General features: G+C 39.1%; 1 protein-coding gene across 1 annotated transcript in view; it reads left to right on the top strand.

Moving 5' to 3' along the window:
- Positions 1-23,340, top strand: part of FAF1 (Fas associated factor 1) — a 172,037-nt gene that overhangs the window by 139,715 nt on the left and 8,982 nt on the right. The window contains exons 15-18 of the mRNA XM_075759441.1: positions 647-735; positions 10,921-11,001; positions 11,408-11,485; positions 15,601-15,816. Coding sequence (XP_075615556.1) covers positions 647-735; positions 10,921-11,001; positions 11,408-11,485; positions 15,601-15,816 — 464 coding nt within the window. The remainder of the gene's footprint in view (positions 1-646; positions 736-10,920; positions 11,002-11,407; positions 11,486-15,600; positions 15,817-23,340) is intronic.

Here is a 23,340-nt window from a genome sequence, read left to right on the forward strand (position 1 = left end):
GCATGTGGTGTATTTCTTGATATGTACATAGATTATGTATTTTTTCCACTATTGTTAGCTTTACAAGTTTCATTGGAAGTAAATACACTCTAAAGAATATATTATACTATTTGAAATTTTACTACTAGTTATACCTGCATAAAAACGCATGCACACACATCTATTCAATCACTGTAGTCTGTTCTTTTCTGTTTTTTTTTTTAAACCAATCCACTTGGATGCTGCTGCCAACATCCTGCCTTTTGTTACCTGACTAAGCAATTGCTTCAGTCTGCCTGATTATACCCGGGAATTCTAAAACTGTAAAATCAATTTCATGTCAGGGAACCTCAGATCTAGGAAAGGTTATAACTCTTTCCTCTAACATCGGTGATTAAAAGAAAAAATAGAGTTATTCCATGCAAGCAATTGTTTGGATTTGAACCACCTAAAATTTTAGCCTATGATCAACATTTGTTTGTAAAAACAATTTAGAATTTTCAATAAAAAGCCAAACTAAAACCATTCTGCTGAGATACTTGCATTTTCTACTCTGTCATATATTTTTTAAAGCCTGGCTATTTCTTATGGATTAATTCTAAAATTACTTCTTTTGTGTTTAATAACTTTAATGATATGAAGTTCAGCTATCTTTCTTTGTTGCTAGGTAACACAACGGTGGATGAGCTAATGATGAGGCTGATGGCTGCAATGGAGATCTTCAGTGCCCAGCAGCAGGAAGACATAAAGGATGAGGTGAGCTTTGAAAGTTACTGTGGAAACCTACTGGATTCCCCAAATCACGGGGGTGCAGAATCAACCAGATGTTTCTTTAACTAGTGAGGTTGGGTATGATGTGTTTTAGTGTCTCTTCCATCATCAGAGATTAAAAATGTTAAGTCTCCTTTATGTATTTATTTGGGTCTTTCAAAAAACCTCCTCCTTATTGGCTTACTGTCATTTTCAGTTTGTTTCCTTTTTCTGAACATTAGTCATGAGTAACTGTTTATATTTACAGTGGTATTATAGAGCTTAATATGCTCATACAAGGAAACTGCAATCAGATTTTTTCCCAATGACCAACTGCAAGTCATAGGTAGAAAACAAAAATAGATTCATGTATCTTAAATGTATACGTTTATAAGAGGATTGAAGAACAACCTTAAAAACCAGAACTGCGCCAGTACTGAATCACCGTTCAGAACAACGCAGAATGGGTAAGAGATGACAAGACTTTTCAAAAACAGTGTTTCAATTACATAGAAGTAGACACAGTGAGGTATACAGTTGAGAGATGTGTATCTGTTACTCTATAAATTGAGAGTGACATTTTGAAGTAATGAAGTACTTAGTTAGGAATTTATAATAATACGTGTGTTGCCATTCAAGATTATTCTTAGCCTGTTGTATAGACATTGATTGACAATAATTCACTAAACACATTCTTCACATTTAAATCTTGTATCTCATTAGTACGAGATTTACCGATTATGGTTATAATAATATGAAGGCACAGTAGCTGCACAATATCTGTAGTTCATTTTTTCTCCTTTATTTACGCTACCTGTAATTCACTGGTAAAGAAATTGACTTTAATTTTGTTAATACTGAATACAAATTTCAATATGGAGAAAATTAACTCTATCCCAGCCAAAACCAGCTCAGAGGATTACAACAAAAATCCGAGGCACAATGTAATTGAATTTTTTGTTGCATTTTAACAGAAATATGTCAGGTATGGGGTTTTTTAATACAAGAAAAGTTCAGAACTAGAAACTATAAAAGCTGATAGAAGGGAAGAAAACAGAAGGAAAGAAAAGCATACAAGGGCAGAGAGATAAGAGCAAATAAGGGACAGGAGAAGGAACTAGAGGTAGGAGTGACAGAAATGGAATAGAGGGAGGAACAGGAGACCAGAAGAGTTGTCCAGAGTGGGGGACATCAGTATTTAGGAGAGCAGAAGGTGGGGGCAGGTGAGATAGTGATAGACTCATCCTGTTAAGATAAGACCAGGTGGGTTTGCAACTGAGAAAAATCTGGGTGTGAGACAAAGCTTGCCTTGAGGCCATGATCGCAGAAGTGGGAACTGGCTTCTGCTGCTGTGGGTCCTTCACTGGATGGCCACCAACAGTGACGGTCCGGTAATGTATGTCCCCACGGTGGTGATATGGATGTCTCCTGACCTCTTTAGTCTAAGTGCTCTACATATGTAGGGAGAATGGAAAGTTAATTTTTATGCATTCCTCTAAAATCTACCTCCATCCAAGTCTTCTGTAGTCTTTTCTCACATTTCCTTTTGTTTTTCTGTCACTGAGAGCAACCAGTGACATTTCTTCCCCAAGGGGAGTTTTTTCTAACACACTTTGACATTCAGAAAACTAATGGAAAATTTCATAAACTTTGAGGGCAGGTTTTCAGATGCTATGGGTTCTATACACAAATAGGATATTTACTTATACCTTGGCTCCACTTGTTACAAGCACATTGAAAAGGTGATCTCAGACACTTTCGCCTTTGAAGCAGGAAGTTTACAAGCAAAAAAATAACCTCCCTTTATGAAATTACTATTCCAGAGAGGGAGTATTTGACAAGCAGTCTGTACTCAATAGAGGGCTTTAGCCTGAAAAAAAAAAAAAATTGTCTTTTTGTGGTTTGCTACATAACATGTAGCTTTCTTGTAAGTCTTGTACTTGACAACTTCAAGTGTTCAAACATCAACACCTTTTCTTTTTTAAGATCTTATTGCAGTTGGTGCCATTTTTTTCCCAAATACTACAAGAGCAAACAGGATACAGAGTCCGGTTTCTGTTACTGTTTTCTTAATAGCAACAATAAGTCATCATAAAACCACAAGAAGATAAGCAGAAAATTCTTTTGTGTTTTAAAAAGAGAAGTCATCTATATAGCTTTGCTGTAAACAGAAGTGTGTGTGAGAGAGAAATAAAACTGGAAACACCTGTAAATAACAGCATGAAATCATTAATGAGTCCGTTTATGCAGCTGAACTTCTCCACTTCGGATTTTTAACTTGCATGCACACGAAAGCTTCCAACACAGCTATTGCAGAGTTGTGTTTAGCACAGCATGTTTCGCAGTGCCCTCTGATGGCTGTTTCCGTACAGGATGACTGTTACCACCGCCGGCTGATGGTACAGGTGGTCGCCGTGACGTTGGCTGTAGCTGTTCAGGCATCGCTTTACAGTCAGTTCCCTGGCGCTGATCATCGGTGGATGGTGTAGGCAGGATGCTCAGAACAGCGTCAGCGACTCATCTCACCTGAGCGAAGTGGGTCGCTTCGTTAGCTGGTGGTAATAGTATGGTTAGCTAAAGCCTGTGCTTTTGTATCCACGTATTAGTAACGTTTACTGGTGTAGCCTCGTAAAGTTTACTGGCCTAGCATCATAAAATTTAATCAGGCAAATTCGGGGCATATTTCTATAATGTCAAGTGCTAAAACACTGTCATTTAACCAGCAATTGGATTTCATTTTTAGATTTGTATACCGTGTTTGATTAAGCTTTTTCTTACCTAATCTCTAAAGAGATACCTTACAACCATTGAGATGAACGTGTGTACTCATAGTAACCCAACGTACCTGTCTTGAGGTACAATAGTGTGTAATTTAGGCACCCATTCTCTCTCCCATGCTTTCTGAAAGGGAGATCAATCTGCCGTCCCGTTCTTTTCCCTGCCCCTCCCAGGCTTCTGGGTCAGTCGCGAACCACTGGGCCTGTTCCTTGCTGCCTATCAGCTGCGTTGACCAGATGACATTTTGGAAGCCTCCTGCCTCTTTTGGACCACACTGCTGATGTGCCATTGTAGATACATGGTCTAGCTGTTGTGCTGTCTTGTTTTTATAAGTTTCCTACTTAAATTGCCATCGTAACAAGCCACAAACAATAAAATGTGGCCGGCAGCGTACTGACATTGTGCTCACTGATAAGTGCTTCTGATAAGAAGAGGCCAATGGATAATTAAATGGTGGGTTCAGTGGCATCAACAGCAGCAAGGCCTGTTGGCCAGGATGCAGTCAGGTCTAGGGTCTGAAGTCCACCCTCAGACTGTGTACACAAAATTTCTGTGAGGCTACACTAATGATTTCATACATCTGATGGACCTATTTTCCTCTTCTAGCCATGTTTGCTCCTCTGGCCCACCCCACAAATGTTGATAACTACTGGTGCTGTTACTAGGTGTGAACTGAGATTTTTCGGGGACTGACTTTGAAAAGAGCACGTAGTATCGGTTCCTCTTAAGTGTCAGTGCCTGATGCTGGACTTAGGAAAACAAATAATAATTGTAAAATATTGTACGCCCTGGAATGTCCATTTTTAAACGCCCTGTTAGCTTGCTTACTTTAATTGGATAGTTAAATAATCGTCTCAGCGTGGCATGATGGGCGCAAATAGATCCGAGTTAGTTCCTTTGTGAGATTAATGTGAAGAGATTCGTGATTAAATCCTGGCATTACAGCGCAACACACCTGTTCTGGGCCGATCCTGAACATTTTTTTTTCTCCATTGCCTGAGGAGGAGGCTTCTCAAAGGATTACAGTAACACTTTTTGACAAGCTTATACAGGGTGGAGTTTCCATGTAATGACAGGGCTCATTTGATGATGTCTCAGTAATGCATTCTTTTTATTTTTGCTGTCAACGTTTATTACTGTAGAAGCATTGACTGTTACACAGCTGGTCCAACTTGTCCACATTTAAGTAACAGTAGGTCTCCATCGTGTTTATTTTAGTTGTTACGCAACACTAGCACTCCTGCTCTCGGATTAGACTTCAAGGTGGAATTGTAATACCCACAGTTGCTTCAAAAAACTTCTTTTTACGAATAACAATTAAAACCCTCAATTCACTTTGTCTGCTGACACGCTGTTTTCTTTAAATGTAAGAGAGAGATACTTGAGAATTTTTAAACTGGAGAAGCTGTTGTAAGCAGACCCAGAGTGAAGATAAGCTTAGGTGACATCTCTTCAACCTAGACACTGCTAGAGCGTGAGGAAAATGTACATCTTTCCTGACCAATATCTGGATGGGGATTTAAAAAATATGTAAAAGAAAACAAAACCTCTAAAACAGCAACATAAATTCACCTTCTTTTCCCTGCCACAGCTTTTTGTAAAAGTATGCTTGCGTGTCCATCCCAGCACACTCTTGTGTCAGTTGGGGCTTTACTGGCCAAGTATTACTTTCATAATTTTCCAGTAAGAAGCCTGGTATCACCATGTCCTCCTCTTCTGCCTCGCTACTGTCAAATGTAAGGGATTTCCTTCTTTTTTTTTTAATATGATAATTTAACAGGTTTATCCTCCAACACCTTTTCTCTTTCTTCTTCCAAAGATCTATCTCACAGCCACAAAAGAAGCTAAAGAGGATCGGTCCTAGTGCATTTTTCTCCTCCTCTGTGATCTGTTCACCTTTTCCTCCTTCAGATCGGTTGCTTTGCTCCACTCCTTACCTGCAGGTTAGAGGATGGCCCAAGTGCTTCCATCCGCTGCGCAGGAGGCTCCTGCCATTTCTGTTCAGGCACTCAAGCTCACATTAAAATCAGTAGAAATTAGGCATCGGAATACTTTTGATAATCTGTGTTCCATCTAACACTGTCATGTGTATCATGGTATATAGTATTTGCACAACAGGAGGTTATGAGAATAAATACATGAAATTCATTAAATTCCAAAGCGCAAAAGCATTATGGTGATGACAGCCATCTAACGAAGATTGTGATTTAACCCCTCAAAAAATCCAATTAACACATTTACTAATTATTACTAGTTATAACTAATTAAACTACAGTAATCAAAATTTATTTGATTAAATTTTCCGATTTTGTATTTGTAATATGATAGCACCCCAAACGATCGGTTTCCCATTGTGCACTTCACCGCGCTGACACACCAGCAGATACGAGCGCTGCCTGCGAGAGTTCGCGGCCTGTTTTGAACTTTGCCAAAATGCAAGGTAATGTCAGAGGAAAGGAAAGAGAAAATGAAAGTATCTTTGGTTCGGGTGGCTTTGTGGCTATAGATGTTGATGAGTCCAGCCACTGAATATTCGCTTAGTTTCTCTTAATAAGCGGCAGCTCTCCCTGCTATACAGCCCAGCTGGGTAGGTGGTGTAGCAGGACCGGCTGGCTCGTTTCCCGTCGCTCCAGGACGGCTTCTTGAAGGTTTGGGGTTTCTTTTCTTTCTTGTCACTTGAGGGAATCCCCAAAAATCAGTATCTGCCTGCGATATAGACAGGCAGGGTCCTCTGGTGGTTCTCCTTCGTTCTGCCCCCCTGTCCTGCCTCCCCACCTGAGGTTCTGCCACCACAGAAACTTTCATGTGCTTTGCCTTCATCATTCTCATACGCCCAGCACATTCTGTGTACACTTTTTTCTTCTATATATTCCCCATCATGTATGTTGAAGTTATACAATGTGCAAGTCTGTCATCTTAGTGAGTCAAATTAATGTCTTTCTCGCACTGGATTGTTTGGACAAAGGGGTGTTTCTCTTTAACGCTCCCATGAATAGCCTTAAGCACTTGCAGTTTTTAATTTCAGGAGTGGTTCAGTGAAATGAACTGTCTTTCAGATAAGCATTCAGCATTTGTAAATAAGCTTTTTTTTTTGTCTTTTCTTGTAACAGCCATTTACTCACTGATGCTCTGAGAAATGTCTTCTGCTCACGGTTATCTTCTCAAGTTCTGTCTCGTTTTACTTCACAGTAAAACTGATCCCAACGGGCAATGGGGAATGAAGTATAACACATCTTCCTGAGACAAATCAGGTGTAAAGCTGATTCCTGGGGTTAAATCTTTAAATCCTACCTTCAGAACCAACAACAATAAATTAAAAAAAACCTGAAAGGACCAATGCTGACTTTTCCAGCAAAATATCCCATCCAAAAGGCAAATATTTTTTGGTCCTGTGTATTTTTTTCCCCCTGTATAATCTCCAGGAAAAGGGGGCATTGCTGTCCTAAATGCAATCAGGAATCCTTCATTTCCATCATCCTGCATCTGAAAATACCTGCTGTTAGGAGCTTCAGACGTAACTTCAAGAAATGCTTTAGGGAATAATTACTGGAGAGAGTTATCCTAAATTTCTACTTAACCTTATCTGTAAGTTTTTCTTAGTCTTGTAGCTCTGGATATTACTCAAGAGAAGGTTTTATCTGATCCATATCTCATGAATATAAGCGTTTACTGGTTTTGTTACGACTTTGCATCTGTAATATGCGTGCTAGCAGAGAAAATTCATAGCTGAAAAATATATTCTGTGGATAAATGCAATTATTTTTTTTAAAGTATCAACTTTCTGTTGAATGAATGGCCCCCCTGTTGGTGCATTGTCAGAATGGGAAAGCAGAGATCTGTGACTTTTTCTCCCTTTCAGGAGCAAAGGAGAGTTGTCTCCCTGTCTCATGCCCAACACCCCTGGGATATGGATGGGTTACGTTCATACCAGCCTCTGGTCACTGCTGGGAAATGTAACACCCCACACCCCCGTTTCTGACAAAGGCTTTTTAAGCGACCTGAGATAAGCCATTGTCTGTTCACACCTTGGTTTCTTAAAAACGGAAGATGGCAATTTTACCTTCATTGCAAAAGTATTGTGGAGATGTGTTCGTTGATGTTCGGTCAATGCTGCAATTTATGTAGGGTTTAACAGGAAAGCTGTCACCTACCTCAGATTTTGTTACTGGATGATACATTTTTCTTAATGCATTATTAGTGGTATCACTATTCTTTTATTTCTTCATGTGTTCTTTCTTAGTGCAATGCAAGATTCTCTGCAAAACATTTTGTTCTGCTTTTTGTGTCACCATTATGAATTTTGTTTTGTTGCTTTTGGTAAACTTGAGTCATCCTCATACTTTGTATGGTTTCTCTGGAGGAAGAAATGACTAAAATAACAAACTGCATTACAAAAGAGAGAACTGCAATATCTAATGTTTAGAATTTGTCTAAGGTGTAACTCTGAACCACAGAATATTTTAATTTTGCCATAATCTCCGCAGAGGAGGTGGTTCCTGTAGAGTGTGAGCAGTATGAACCAAACACTAGAAGTAGGTGCAGAGAGACATTTCCTAGGCTTACATCTCCTTCTTACCTAAAGAAATCTGGATTCCAGATTTCGTTTTAGGGTCTGTTTCAGTAAGAACAGTATTGTTTCAATGCAGTGTAAAGCTCGGTGGCATGGTCATTTGCTTTTAGATGTGGCTTACATATTTCTGTGAGGACCAGGCAGTCACGCGTAGTAATTCTTCACATTCCTGGCATCTTTTTCATAATCCACTTCTAGGACGATGATAACTGCGATGAATAGGGAGGAAAGATTTTATTTTATTTTTTTTTAAATGCCTGGAATTTATGTTTAGATTCTTGTTGTAGAATCTATAGCATTAGTATTTTTTACAGTTATCATCCAGATTATATAAATTAAATCAATTTCAGAAATTCTTCAGTAAAGCTTTCTGTAGGTAAATGAATCCTGTGCTCATCACAAGGAACTTCTAATAACTTCCTGGAGTTTTCTAGACAGTGTGTAAAATGTAAAATAAAAGCCAGTACTCAATTTCTTATAAGTCTGATTAGTATATATTTTTAGAGTGAGTCTTTAACAATTGTTATAAATTTTTAATTTTTTTTTTTGAGGGTTGGTTTCGGTTTGGGTTTGTTTATTGTTTGTTCTCATAAACTAAAGTAACTATACGGTAATTGCTAGTAATCCTTGATGAAGGAAAGAGCCTGTAGTTGCAATAGTTGCATCTGATCTTTTTTTCTCTCAGTTATCCCTGGACTTGTGTGACCTTTGAAATTCAGTTAGTGTGTGATGTTAGTGTATGAGATATGAAGCTGCAAAACATGAAAGCTAAATAGACTCTGCAAAACAATTCTTGACATTTTTTTTAAATGCTTGTCCTCTCGCAGATTGCTTGAAGTCTATCTTTCTTCAGTAAGTTGGTTTGGGAAGAGAGTTTCATTTCTCACTGTTCTAAGATAAATTTATGGTATGCTTATGGAAAGTCTCAGCATAGATAGTACAAAACCTTTTCCTTTCCTGTTACATCCCATCTATGAGAAGAGTTGGGAAATCCTCTGTGTATTCAAGAAGCTTTCCTCGGTTTTGGATAAGGTAAAAATCAGACCTGTTTAATTATTTCAACACCCTCTCTTCTCAGATATGGCATACTAATGTAGGGTAGTTTCTGCGATCAGGTTTGAGTTAGTTTTTGAAGGTACTCCATGAACATAACACAGAAAGCTCATCACGGTCCAGAGAAGCCAGGAGGGGAATGGGTTATTCCGTGGTTATTGTCCTTTTTACATTTTGCAAGAATTACTTCTACTCATGTCTTAGTTTTGCTGAACAAAGTCATGGTTTCTCTATCTTCTGTGAATGAAATTTGGGACACACTTGATTGTAGAATAATCTTGGGTCCTGCTTCTATAAGGAAGAAGAGTTTCCTCTAAAAAGATCTTGTTACTTTCCAACTGGAGGTTGTATGCCTTTTCCTGCAATTTGGCCTTTCCTCTTGTGGTCGCATGCTACTTTAGAGCTTTTTAACCACTAATACATTAGAGTTTTGTTGGAGGAACATCTTGGCATGTTTGCATGACACGAAAGTAACGGCTAACGTATGCTCCTCCCATTTAGAATTGAGTTTTTGCCAAGTAGTGGAGTTTTGGGAAGAAAATTGATCACTTTGCAAAATGATGCCTTTATGTGGAATAACCCTTGCAGATGAATGAAAAAAAATAACATAATTCTTCAAAAAGCAGTAGGTAGTAGACTTTAATTTCTATGAAATACAGGGGACAGATTACCCCAGCGCAAGTGCTGTGTTACTGGTAACTACAGGTGACCGTGCTGGGCCCACCAGCAGTCTCACAGCTAAATCTTATTGATTTTTGTAGGGACCAGTGCAGTCTCTGCAGGGCTCTGGGAGGATTATGAGATGTAAGAGGAGTAAGCGCAGAGGAGCAGCTGCTGTCTCTGGCTCCAGATGCAGAGTATGAAGCTATCGATTGTATGCTTTGCTTTATCAGACATCACCCCAGTGCAGTTATTCCAGCTTTCGGGGATATCCACTTCTTGATCCTCCACCATATGGATGATGCCTCGCTTTGTCATTCGTGTATTTTTAGTAAACCTTTGGGTTTTTTATAACGTGATCATTAATAAGATACTTCGCTAGGTTTGCTGGTTTGAAGTTGACGTGCTAACCTCGTGTTTCTTGTCTGCCTGCACCTGTGTATTTGAGACACTTCAGAGCAGGACTTGCTACTTTTCCTCTTTGTATAATATTCAGCACAATGTGAACTGAGGCCTCTGGATGACGTTTAATGGTCATGGCCCTGGATGGATCCCACTGAGGGTGTTTTTCCCAAGGAAGGATCTGGGAGCAGGCTTGCTCTCGCAGGACAAGCCGTTACCCGCTCTCAGTCTGAGTGGAGACCAAATTAAAATCCAGCCTCGTCCTCTAAACCACTGTCTGTCCTTCCCTATCATGAGACCGGCCAAATTGTCGGCTGCGGGAGCGAAATCCTCCCCCGCACCAGCCCACATGTACCCCTCCCGTGACCCCCTCCCTGGCGCGCGAGGGGGCTGCACCGGCCCTGGGGTCTGTGCCGGCCCCAGCCATGATAACGACGGCAGGGCAAAGAGCCTTGCTGCAGCCTCCGGCCCGCGGGCCGGGGCTTGGACACGCCAAGCTGTGCCATGGCAATTGAAACACAGCTTTAGGTAAGGTGTGATTTTTAAAGCTAAGGTCGCCTTTGAGGCATTTCTGAACTCATTTCTCCTAGCAGTAGTTAGATGAGTAAGGCAGTCAAATATTTTGAAGTCACTGGGGTTAAAGAGCGCTGGTGAACATAAAGATATATATCATATTGGTCCACTGTTTGCTGATATTTTTTGTTTTCTTTTCTTTTTTCTTTCTTTAGGATGAACGCGAAGCCAGAGAAAATGTGAAAAGAGAGCAGGATGAAGCGTACCGCATATCACTGGAGGCTGACAGAGCCAAGGTGTGTGCAGGGTGAAGTCATCGCGTGACCGCGGGGGTGGGAATGTCTCCGCAGGTGGTGAAATCTCTCTGGTACAGAGCACTGCCCGGCTTCAGCTCTGCTTTGAAGATGAGACGGTTGCTGTCAGATCCATAATTGCCCTCAGTGGTTATAAAATGGCACTAGATACAGTCACTAGGAGTAGACTTGACTACATCTTTTTGGAAAGGCAGCCCTGGCCCCACATGATAATAGAAGTTGGGAAAGGAATGATAGGAAAAGATCGCTTAATAAATACCCTATTTCTTATATTAATTTCTACAGAAAAGTTGAGAAGGTTTTTTGCTTTATATAGCTAATGCACATCATTAAACACAGCTGTGGAAAGCGAGGTGATACATGTGTGATTACTGCTTGTGTTTGTTAGAGGGAAGCGCAAGAGAGAGAGATGGCGGAGCAGTTTCGCTTGGAACAGATTCGGAAAGAACAGGAGGAAGAACGTGAGGTGGGATGTTTTACCTTTTCTGACAACTTTTTGGATTTGTGAAGGTTATGGACATGGCAACTTTCATTCAACACACATTGCAACTTTCATTCAAAGTATACTTTTTTATGTGATCATTTATTTTTTTTTTTCAATTAATTTCTTACCATATATGTATATATAACATAGTGCAGCTGAATCATTTTCATCCACTGTTTAATAGCTTTTCTGTTCTATCACCTGGGTCACAATTACATCATCTTCTCAGTCTGAATTACAGCCAGATATTAGATAGCCCTGCTAACAGGAGATCTGTGAAATGAGCTCCATAAATGGTGGAATCTTTGGGAACCTCTAACCTTGTTTCTGCAGGCACTCCTTTTAAAAATACAATACCATGGAGCCCTTTCATTTCTTCCAGGAAGTAGCACAAAGCCTAGCTGCAAATCTGATCAAACAAATTGCCGAATTTAATTTGGGAGACAAAATACTTAAAAAAATAAAAAATTAAGGGGGGGAAAAAAAGTTTCCAAAATCTAGAAAGTTGGATTTATGATTATGGTACATTTTTTAAATTTCTAAGCAGTCTTCTACAGAATCTTCCTTAGAATGAAAATTGTGTTTAAATGAACACTTTATGGCTCTAGGCCTATATAAAAAAATAGAAACCATGTGCTATGAAGAGTACTGTTCCTAAACTCTGTTATTTTCTAGATTCTCTCAATTTTGTAGACTGTGCGGGCGCCAGTACCCGCTCCTCCAGCCTCTTTCAGGATGTAGGCTAGCTCCTGTCCCAGCTGTGTGTCTATGTAGGTATTGACATAAAGCATCATCTACGGGAATTTACTTACATTAGTGACTTCCTCTTTTTTACCTCCCGGCAAATACAAAATATGGTAAAAAGGCTGGGGTACAGCTGTGTTTCTTCCCCTGAAGTCCCACACATTTCAAAGGATAAGTTAAATAGACTTGTCATTAAAATATTTCCATCTGTTCTGTGAAGTTCTTGAAATATAAGTCCTTGCAGAACTGCTGTGAAACACAGCTGATGCTTGTAAAGGACTTTGAAACCCTTGAATAAAATGTTCAAAAGAAAAGTGGTATTCACATATAAATGTCTTGACTGAAATCACAATTGATTGGGGGTTGTCCTTTCACTTCGAGGCACATAAGATTCTGTCAGCAAGTTGCTAATGAATACAAAGCTATATCAGCATCCCTATTGAATATACATTTCCTGAGTATGTTTCCATTATAATATCAAATATAAATAAAATACAGATATTAAAAAATATTTATTCATTTATGTAAAATATCAGAGTTCCAATATTTTTGGTAGACTTATTATCACTACTTTGCTTTGACTCTTATGGATTATGGAGATTTGAAATTTGGAATTATATTCTCATTTAATTCCCCACTTAGTTAAAGTCCTTGGAACTCGCGGAATCCTGATTAAATCACAGCCTTGCTTATTCCCCCCCTACACGTGACTTAAATGTATACTTGACATTTCAGTCTTGTGTACTTTGCTGATGTATGAAAAAATTGCATTATACAACTGCAAAAAAGTTGGCTATGAACACATTTATTATTCCCTGAGATAAACCAAATAAACAAACTGTATGAGCGGTACATTTGCATATATATTTTTTGACCGAGATAATTGCATTAAAAAACCTGAACCATTTAAGCATTCAAGAACCTTTTAAACACTACTGTGTCGTAAATACTAAATTCAGTCCAAACAGTAGTATTCAGCAGTTTGGGAAAGATGCGGTCCACTTCTTTCTTATCCTGCAGTATCTGGTGAGTTATTTAGCTCCTGTTGTTAACATCAGCTAAAACACAACTGAAGGAGCAAGGTGCAAAACTGGACCGTGAGAGTTGTGTCAAGAACAATTGTAAGACGGCAATTCTGTGATGTTAATAGCAACCGACCACAAATCAGTACTGTAGCAAAAGAGATGGTTGAGCAATCAGCTCACACTCAGATTCAAGTAAGAAGTATGTTTTTCTTTTTTTTAATGTGATTTTGCATGCATAGAAACAATAATTAATTCTGCTTTGTTATATCTGCTCCTGAGCCTTTTCTGATACTTTGGCCTTTTGGAAATCGTTTTCTTACACAAAGGCTGCAAGACTGGTCCATGTTATCAAAATATACCTGGGCTTCCCTGTTTTAATGTAGAGTGCAGTAATGAAAATAATAGGATCTGTTTGCTTAGTAGAACAAAAGGGATTTTAACAATAATGTTTACTAACACTCCCCATTTTCAAATATACAGATTGCTTATACTGAATTGTTCTGCAACAGTGTTTACTTACAGAAGTGGCTTTACGTTCAGTTCATATATTTAAAATCTGACTATTGAGCTATTCACATACCGAACATCTTTTTATCAACAAACTGAAATTGCTTGTTCAGGTCCAAGAGTTATTAATGTGATCCATCACATCATTGTTTTCTGACTTGGTTGGCCGGTACAGAATATCCATTGTAAATTGCCATTTTACATTGAAGCCTTGGAGACTAGTTACTTTGGGGAGCGACGCACTCTTTGCACAAAGAAAAGAGCTCTAATGAGCTACTGTTGTTTATTTTTCTATAATATAATTGATTGGGTTCAGTAAATAATGTAGCATCTGTTGTTATACTGTGTGGGAAAATGTCAAACCAGAAAGATAGTAAGCAGGTGGTTGAGAATGGAGAGAGAGAAAATTAAAATAGAATCTATTTAAAATATAATCTCATAGTAGATGAGCAAAAATGAACTCAAGTTCTATGTATAAATATTTATACTGAGATATAATTTGCTCAGAGGTTTGTGTGTAAGAAGTAGACTATTTAAAAGCCTTTGTAATCTTGCTTCTGCCCAGTCCTTTCTCTTTAATGTAATCGTCCTCCATCAGTTTCTGTTACTAAATGACCTTGGGGAGGTTTTCAAAGGCACAAATAGCAACTGTGTATCTTGAAAGTTCCTTGAAAATCTGGGAAAACCCCTGCCTGACTGCCTCTTCAGTTTGGAAAATTGTCCTTTAGGCGTATTTTGGGGCAGGCAGCGTGACCATGCTGCTGCTTCCATTCATTGACGTTCTCCTGAACTGCTGCCTTAAGTGAGGTGACGCCGTAACAAGGCTGCTTTCTAGGTATGGTCTAATTTTTAACAGACGCCAATGCCTGTCCATGAGTACCGACAGCACTCAGTACCCTCGAAAATCAAACCCACCTCGTTCAACAGGCTAATACTAGGCTTCAGTCTTTTAAAAAAACTTCTGATCAAAGTATTGGTGTTGTGGTAGCTCCTGGAGGTAGAGGACAGAGAACACAGACTTGGCTCTTGCCCTTAAAATCTTGACATCAGCAGTACGCGCAATGTCAGCAGGAGGACCATCATACACATTTTCAGACGTGTAATGACACTGCAGTTTTGGGGCTGATTTCATTCCAGTTGTTGCAGAAAATGTGCACGCCTGTGCTTGGAACCATCTTCCTGCAAATAATAGTAAGAATTGCTTGCTTTAAATCTTAAAGCTCCCATTTCTGTCCTCCTCATTTTCTTCTTTGACCGTTCCTACTTTTGTACGTACTCTATGGTAATACACCTTCATGATGGTTTCAGTTATGTCTTTTAACAGTGTTTTAGTTTATTTACAGTAAATCTCCTGCATATATTTCTTTTTACTCTGAACTGCCACTAAGCCTCTTGTCTTTGCAAACGGTCAATTACTCTGTGTAAAAGGAAGGCAATTTGATAAGTGCATTTAAAGAAATACTTTTACTGCCTTTTAATTTATACCCTTTAAGGAAGCAATTGGCCACTTGACGATTATTCTCTCATTCAAATTTTTTCCAAGGCTTTCTGCCAAATGATTAAATTACTTATCCCCATCATGCATTAACTGTAGACCTAATAATATGTGTTATAAAGAAGGATTTATTTTAATTAGTTGTCTGGTGGGCTGTTATTAAGGAATGAATAAAAATGATTTTGTCATTGAGATATAAAGCACAGCCACGGCTCTGGAGCACTGTGGCACATCTTGAAGTTCTAGAAGAAATAAAAAGAAAAGCTTTCTGTACTTTCCTTCTGTTGCCAGCATTGCAACCTAAATGGTTATTTTTCCTTCCTCAGGCTATCAGGCTCTCTCTTGAACAATCTTTGCCTCCCGAACCGAAAGAGGAGAGCACCGAGTCCGTCAGTAAACTGCGTATTCGGACGCCCAGCGGAGAATTCTTTGAGCGACGTTTCCTGGCCAGCAGCAAGCTGCAGGTTGTCTTTGATTTTGTAGCTTCCAAGGGATATCCTTGGGAGGAGTACAAGCTGCTGGGCACCTTTCCGAGGAGAGATGTGAGTAAATGTACCTTTCGGGAATAAATGCCACTACTTCTATATGTTAGATGACCGGTATGCTATAGTACAGAAGGCAAAAGATACGCCTGAATATGTTAAGTGCTGCCAAGCTCTGTGGCTGTAAGCAAGCCAGGTGCCAACCTACCAGTGCTATCATATCTTACATATAAAATTGCATTGTAACATTGTAAAAAATCCTCCATTTCTGAAACAAACAAGTTGTGGACCATGGTCAGTGAAAACTGCCCGAATATGCTGAGCCAGCATCGCTCACGTCCTGCTTTGAAGGAAGCCGCATTGATATTAGTACGCTGTTTAGGTTTGCTGTGGGCTGGTACTTCTGATCTTTCTGGTTTTGCCATTTTGATGCAATTTTATGTTATCAGCAAGAAAGGTGCAGTGTCAGATAGGATATAGTTATGAGCTAATCAGTACGTTCTAATAAATTATTCATCCACCTGTTACATAATACCAGTAAATAGTCATTTATACCTCCTGCCTCAAAATTCTAATGATATACCTGCTGTGACTGATTTTCAAAATCAATACTGCTTACTGCTTACAAAAGCCAATTAAGTTCTGTTGGTTTATCAACAGATATTTATGCGATTACTAAGTTTCTTTGAAAATATACCTATATGTTTTCTGCCGTATCACAGATTAACTTTCATTTTTTATTTAGCCATTGTTACAGCAAAGGTAAAAATCCGTGGGTCCAACTGTGCGGCAATTACCTGGGGCGCCGTATAAAAGGCGAAGGTAGCGGGCGCTACAGAGCCAAGCAGTGATGGGTGAAGTTCAGCAGCTTTTTGGCCCCGCTGCCTGAGTACCGCAAACGGGTGGGGGCAGCTCTGGATCAGCCGGGGTGTGTTTGCTGGGGGCGTCTCCAGGTGGCTGGTTACGCCATTTGTCATCAAAGGAGCTCAGGAACTTGGGTTGCTTTTCCATTTTGTTTCCCATCGCTGGCCCTGGAGGAAGTTCACTAGGAATAGCGCTCTGATTAGCGTGTTTACAGTACTGTTTTGTAACAGATACCTCTTGCTTTATCATCTTACTTGTAAGTACTCCAAAGGGGAAGAAAATGATGTCTTTAGCAAGCATATGACCTTGAGAGTGGATGTGATTTCTGACTATTTTTGGCATAACTCTGTGAACAGGATTGTGGTGCTTACAGCTTTTCTTCCACCTTGTCTTACACTGAGAATCCTAATCAGTCAGACTGAAAAGCAGCATTTAAGGAATCTCATTAATCACTAATTAACTTTACTCCTTAAGCATGTAATATCATTTCCAGTGGAACCAAAGACTAGAAGTCATCTGTGTTTCCAGGATTACCGATCATTCAGTGTACTTGAGAGAAGAAAAACAATCTCTTACAGTCTAAACAATGTTTTTGTGTACTTTAAATATTCTGCAAGTCCCCTACCTGTAACATATTTATGTCTTAGTACATATTTAATATTAAAAAAACGCTACAAGTATATTACTCTAACTTTTTACGTTTGTTTTGCACTTTAGCTGTTTCTGTCCTTAATCACATCATTGTCATTATTAATTTTAGTCCTCTGTAACAAAATCGAAAATTGATCAGACGGCTCACATAAGAACAGATTAAAAAAGGAGTAGAAAAGAAAAAAGACCACTAAGTGATAGCAGGCTGGTATTTTCAGTACATTGGTGCCAGGGAGAAAACAAAGGCAAAGAAAGGAGAATTTAATGGCAGGATACGGAGCAGTTGGTCTGTCGCGTGGGAAGCAAAGACCCTGTCATCTTTTTTCTATGATTCCAACCTAATAATGCCATGTATGAGGAGTCACATAAATGATTCATGCCGATTGACTCGGTGACCGTGTATGAATCCGGTTGCCATTGTGACCACCAGAGCTACAACAGACAAAAAATAATCCCCAGGGGTTTGCTAACTGCTGAGAACTATAAATGACATCTGCCATGTTCCCCAGGTTTGGAAAGTTGGAAGTGTGCAACTCTATAGGCAGATTTAAAAAAAAAAGTAATTGATGAATGCCTTGGAAGTACGGTAAAAGTAAATATTCATTGCCTTAGGCTTTTGGTGTATAGTGTCTTAAAAATACGCTGTAAGTTGTCAAGACCCTTCTGCTGTATGATATGTATCGCAAACATCCATTGAAATCTGCGCAACAGGAACAGAGCACCTGGGATGGTTGTGCTCCAGAAAACAATAGCATTTAAAACGTCTGTTTGTATTTCAACTATACATAAGTTTTTTGAAAAAATATATTTGAAAGCATCAGAAATCCTTTGCTGGAGTTTTTGCTGCAATAAGATGAAAACATGTCTTCTCAAGTTAATATTTTTTCTTCTATCCTAATCTGTATTACAATAACATACGCACCCCCAAAAGCCTTTCTGTCTTATTGAAACGAGGGGATTATCTTCAACCAAATCAGCATTTTCTTGTCATAAACTCGTCAGAGCATTTTTACCTGCTTTTCAAAGCCATCAGTCCTGATACAGTGTTGTTGAAGTATTTTTACTTCTTTGGTAAATAAAAATTCATTAGTTCTTAGTTCTATGTTCCAGTTGCTTACACAGATATCCTTAGCTAACTTAAAGTTGGTATCATAACCCTACTGTAAATACAAACTTCTACACATGAGTAAATACACAGATTAACCTTTTCCAGACACTACTTGTAGATTTTAAAGCAGCAGTGACATTCCAAAGCAGTTAAGCACATGCAGTGACTTGTTATTGGGTCTTTGTCACCGACTGTGTTGTTCTTTCTACTAGCGCTGAAATTAGATATTAACCACCTCCTCTCTCAGTCCCTTAACCAAGGCAGCACTAATACCGTACCGACCAGCGTGTTTCACACGGGTGAACCTGGGTCAGCAGGTAACTTGTACCTCTAACTTTGAAAACATTTGGCAAGCTCATCTTTTGGAGCGAAAAGCTGTATTATGAGTTCTTTGCGTTATTTTTAAATGCACCTGCAAAGGCTTTATGGAAGCAAATGTATGTGCTGATTTTAGAATTCTAGTTCCTTTTCTGCCTTGAATCACTCTAATCTTCAAAATGCTTTTAACTATAACAAAAAGAACTTGCCCTCAGCCTATTAGCACGCTCAGTCAACCTTCTTATTCAATATTTCTTCTATGTCCCTTTCTCTTAAAAGCCTTCCCAAACGCGAATTTCAGTAGTCCTCTCAGTCTGCCAGCTGCAAGACCCACCTTCTCCCAGGGCGCTCGAGACTTCCCGCATGCTCGTTTCCTCATTTCCTTCTGTGGTGGTGATCTGCAGAAGTCTTCCTAAAGCTCTTGAACGGGCATTTCACCACACTTCAGGCGAGAAGCTAAAGGTGTACCATGTCTGCTTGAAACTAGAGGAGAAATGTGAAGAACAAATTTACCCAAACCGGGCTTCAGCCACCCTGCTAGGGTCACTGATATGTTTGTGAACGTTTGATGGTATCTGGCAGAAAGGGAGGTCCTGGCATGCTCTCTGTTTTGAAAGACTATTTTTGAAGGACTGAATTTATTAATTTCTTCTGAAAAATCAAAATCGCAGTCTGCAATTTCATCTGCTCATTTGTCCTTAAGGTGGAGCATTAGTTATGTGTTTGAGAGCGTGCCTTTTGCAGACATGGTATTAGAAACTTAAGCTCTTTATTTACTGTATCTGGAAGCCCTGGTAAACCAAGACTTCTACACTATTTCACATTTTATTTTTCTGAGCCACAGCTTAGGATCAGGTGGCAGTTAAGTCACTTAAGGTTATTTAAATGCATCTAAAATGTTGCTTAATAATTCAGAACCAGTTTGCTCTGTTTAGAGTATTAAGATTTTTTAAATCCTTTTAATTAACCAATTTCAACAGCAGTTTAAATAAACAGAAACAAAAAATCTATCTCCCTTGAAAGGGCAGAAAATAAATTTAGCTCAAATTTCATATCAACTTAAATTAGGTATGATCGGGATTTCAGTAAATTTAGGGCCAGACAATTCTTAATATTATATGGGAGTACAGAGCAAGATATTCCTCCAAACCCAAATTGATCATTCATTCCTCTGCTCTGGCTGGAGGAATTCTTTTTGATGCCCACAGTGGTGAAAATAACACCACAGGACAGTAAGTTTAGCTGCAGCACTTGCCAGAGTCATCTGAGCAGGTAACTCTCCTCTGACGTTCTTGGAAAGGTGACGGTAGAGCATGATCCCTATATTGCTATGCCAGGTAGTCTGACAATTTTGTCTATCAGTTCTAGAAGCCATTCTTTGTCAGGATTATTCCACATTTCACTACTTCCCTCAAATAACCTACTTTTAAACTCATTAGGTGGTGGTTAAACTCTTTAAATAGCTCATGAAAGAGTTATATGTCCAGGACCATCTCTGGCTTTTAACATTCTTTCCCCTTATCATCATCTTGATAGAAAGATGGAAGAAAGATGTTATTGTGAGAAAGGATTCATGCACTATCATGGTTATACCCAATAGTGCTTTTAGTAACTTCACATAAACCAGGAAAGTAGCTTGAATATCTGTCTTATGGCAAAGGAGGATTTCAGATTTTCTGATATGCTCAAAACATTTGAGAATGGGTTTGTAAGTTCAGGGAAAATTTAACATGTGATCCATGTACTTTTTCCAGTCATTTTGGTTACTGATATTTATATTTCCTACTACAGAAAATAGTACTCATCTGGTTTAATTCCCATAATTTAAATTTTTTCAGGTCACTATAGATCTGATGGTGGCATATGTTTATCAGCTCAGATCCAGTTTACACAAGGCCAAAGCCACCTACAAAGGTAGATGTCCCTCCTCTTGTCATTTACAACTGTCCTTAAGTCAATACTACCTGCCCTTGCCTTTCCTCTCTTTTCAGGATATGTTATTTTATTTATTCAAGCAGTTATGTTTAGTTTAGGTAAGACACTGAGAAGTTGCCCTAGCAGATTGGCCACACCAGAGTAGCATATTACTGTGCCTCTCTAAGAAGCCAGATTTCTGATTGCTCTTCCTGATGACTTGTAACAGTACAACGATCGGACTGATCCTTGAGTGCAAGAGGAACGGACCGCGTATCGTTGCAGCCAGAACGCTGAAGCATTGGCAACCCCTAGGTTTTATTGCTTTTAACAAGGTTGTTGCTCACCAAGAATAATATCACAAGTCTTTTGGGCAGCACCTACAAAGGGAGCAGGTGATAGTCTTGCCCTGCTGAAGTCAATGGCAGTACTTTAGAGAATATCAAGTAGATTTTGCTTCTTGAAATGTGATGTTTACTTTTGTGGAAATATGATTTCTAGATAGGTAGTCAAAAAATTCTGTAAGTATTACAGAAAGGTTTTTCATAATGTTTTCTTCCAAGAAAGGCAGATTTGATCTGTCTTTTCAGACCTGGTGTCTTTGCATAAGTAACTATGATATCCAAAGAGAAAGATTAAAGCCCTTCATGTATCAAGTCACTGAAGAGAGATGGAAGGAATGTCTTCCTCATCTCATAGATGTAAGCTTATTCTAAAAAGAAATAGAATTACATTCTATAGGTCAGTTTAGTTTCTGATCTCTTACAACAACTCTGTTTGAATACGGGGACTGTTTAACCAGTTTCAGGAAATAGGTGTGCATTTCAGATGAGCTCTGTTACTTAAGACTCACTAAAGTAAGGAAGCATTCACCACGACACTGAATACTCAATGCGGTATGTGAACTCTCAGTTGAGTCATCCTCATTAGTTAACCCAATGACTAATGCCAACCATGTGATTAATATATTCCACCCAAGCACATCCCTCCGACCAAAAGTGTTCTTTTATTCAGCACTGCCCCATTTTACACATTTACACTGCCCTGTTTATTTCGGGGGAGGCGTGTTATTGTTCACAGGAAGATGCCTTAGTTAAGCCGCTCTTGCATATGGCATTATCCAGCGTAAACTGGGCTTAAGATATTTTGTACTTTTTCCCCGGAATTTATGGTTAATGTCAATTTTGTGTGGTTCTTTTTCCCCTTGTAGGAAGAAAATGTAATGATAAAATACCAATAAAGAGCCTTTGTAATAGTATGATACTAAGAATGCTGTGTCTGGTTACCAGAAAATTTAATGATCTCCTGCTGGTTTGGTAATTGCATAAGTAATACATCAGACTAAATCACCAAAGCAGTCCTAGGCGTGCTTTTTATTCTATTTACCTATCTACCAATCACAATGTTATACTGTAGATATCATTGTGGTATCTGAACATCTTAATCCTTTGAACTTGTGGTAAAAATCCTTTTGGATTGTTTTGCCGTGCAGTTATAATTAAGTGCACGAGAATCCGATCCTGGGTCATTCTCCTGTGAGTGACTGTGTTCACACCCGTTCCCCTCTGGGATGTATGTGTGCAAAGCAAAGTTCTAGCAGTTCATTTGGAGCACTAAATGTATTTAAATGTTTCCAAACTTCCAGAAGATGTGGCTGTTTGCTTCCTTTCAGCTCTTCATCAATATCCACAGCGAAAGCTATAGTATTTCTGGGGGACCAATCTTTCTCCTCTGCAGCTAGCACATTTTAAAATAATTAAAGGCATGAGTAATCGTTAGTTTGATATAAGCACACTGGCAGCAGTGCCCACAAGTAATGGACTGTTTTGCTCCTTGGCACAGCAGAAAGGATGTTTAACATACAGATGCTCTGATCTGTAAATGCCAGTACTTAAACCTTTTCTCCACTCAGCAAGAAAACTGAAAGTAAATAGTGTGAAGGAGGGTGATGGAGCTCTTCTACCCGCAGGTCCTTTGTCAGGAAAAGACCCATTCCAGGGCGTTCTGTTGGCTTCTCTTTTTCCAAGAAACCACACAAAGAATTACTAAATAGATCAAAGATTTCAAACCAGAAGGAAGGGAGGAAAGCAGAAAATCTGAGGGGAGCTTTACAGCACCTTCCTCTTCCCTCAACATCTGAAGTCCTCCAGCCTCGGCGTTGGTGGCGCTGCGGAGACCAGCATCGTCTTGTTCAGTACCTGCCCGTAACTCCTCTGACTGATGCTAACTTGGGCTTCTTGCTCCCGATGCATAAGGGCAACTTGGGTAATACTTTAATGCCATCAGTACCATCAACAAAAGTCATAGTATTGAAAGAGACTCTAATTAACTGAAATACTCTGTGGTTTCACTTCTCCGGCCAGAAGGAAAAAGTGTATTTGTTATTTTGTCATTGAAAATGAGCTGTTTGAAAGGCTAGAGGGAAGATGCAGCCTTTTTGTACTGATTTTTCAGTGAGATTAATTCTTAGAAATAAATAGGAAACAGTCATTCAGTCACGTTAGTAACTGGCTGTATTTTGGCCCTATTTTGGGGGAGTACTGATCACTAAACAAAACTTCTGATCTTGGGCTAAAAAGAAGCACAGAGCTACCTCAGGGCTACCCAAGTGGAACTGCTGTACACAGCATTTCCTAATGTCTTTCAGTGGAGAGTAGATAAACTATAGTTATATATTTCTTGTAGTACCCACTGTTAAAAAGTCAGAGAATTTGGGTTAAAATTTGCTT

The sequence above is a fragment of the Balearica regulorum genome, chromosome 8 (genome assembly GCF_011004875.1).
Source record: "Balearica regulorum gibbericeps isolate bBalReg1 chromosome 8, bBalReg1.pri, whole genome shotgun sequence".
NCBI lineage: Eukaryota > Metazoa > Chordata > Aves > Gruiformes > Gruidae > Balearica > Balearica regulorum.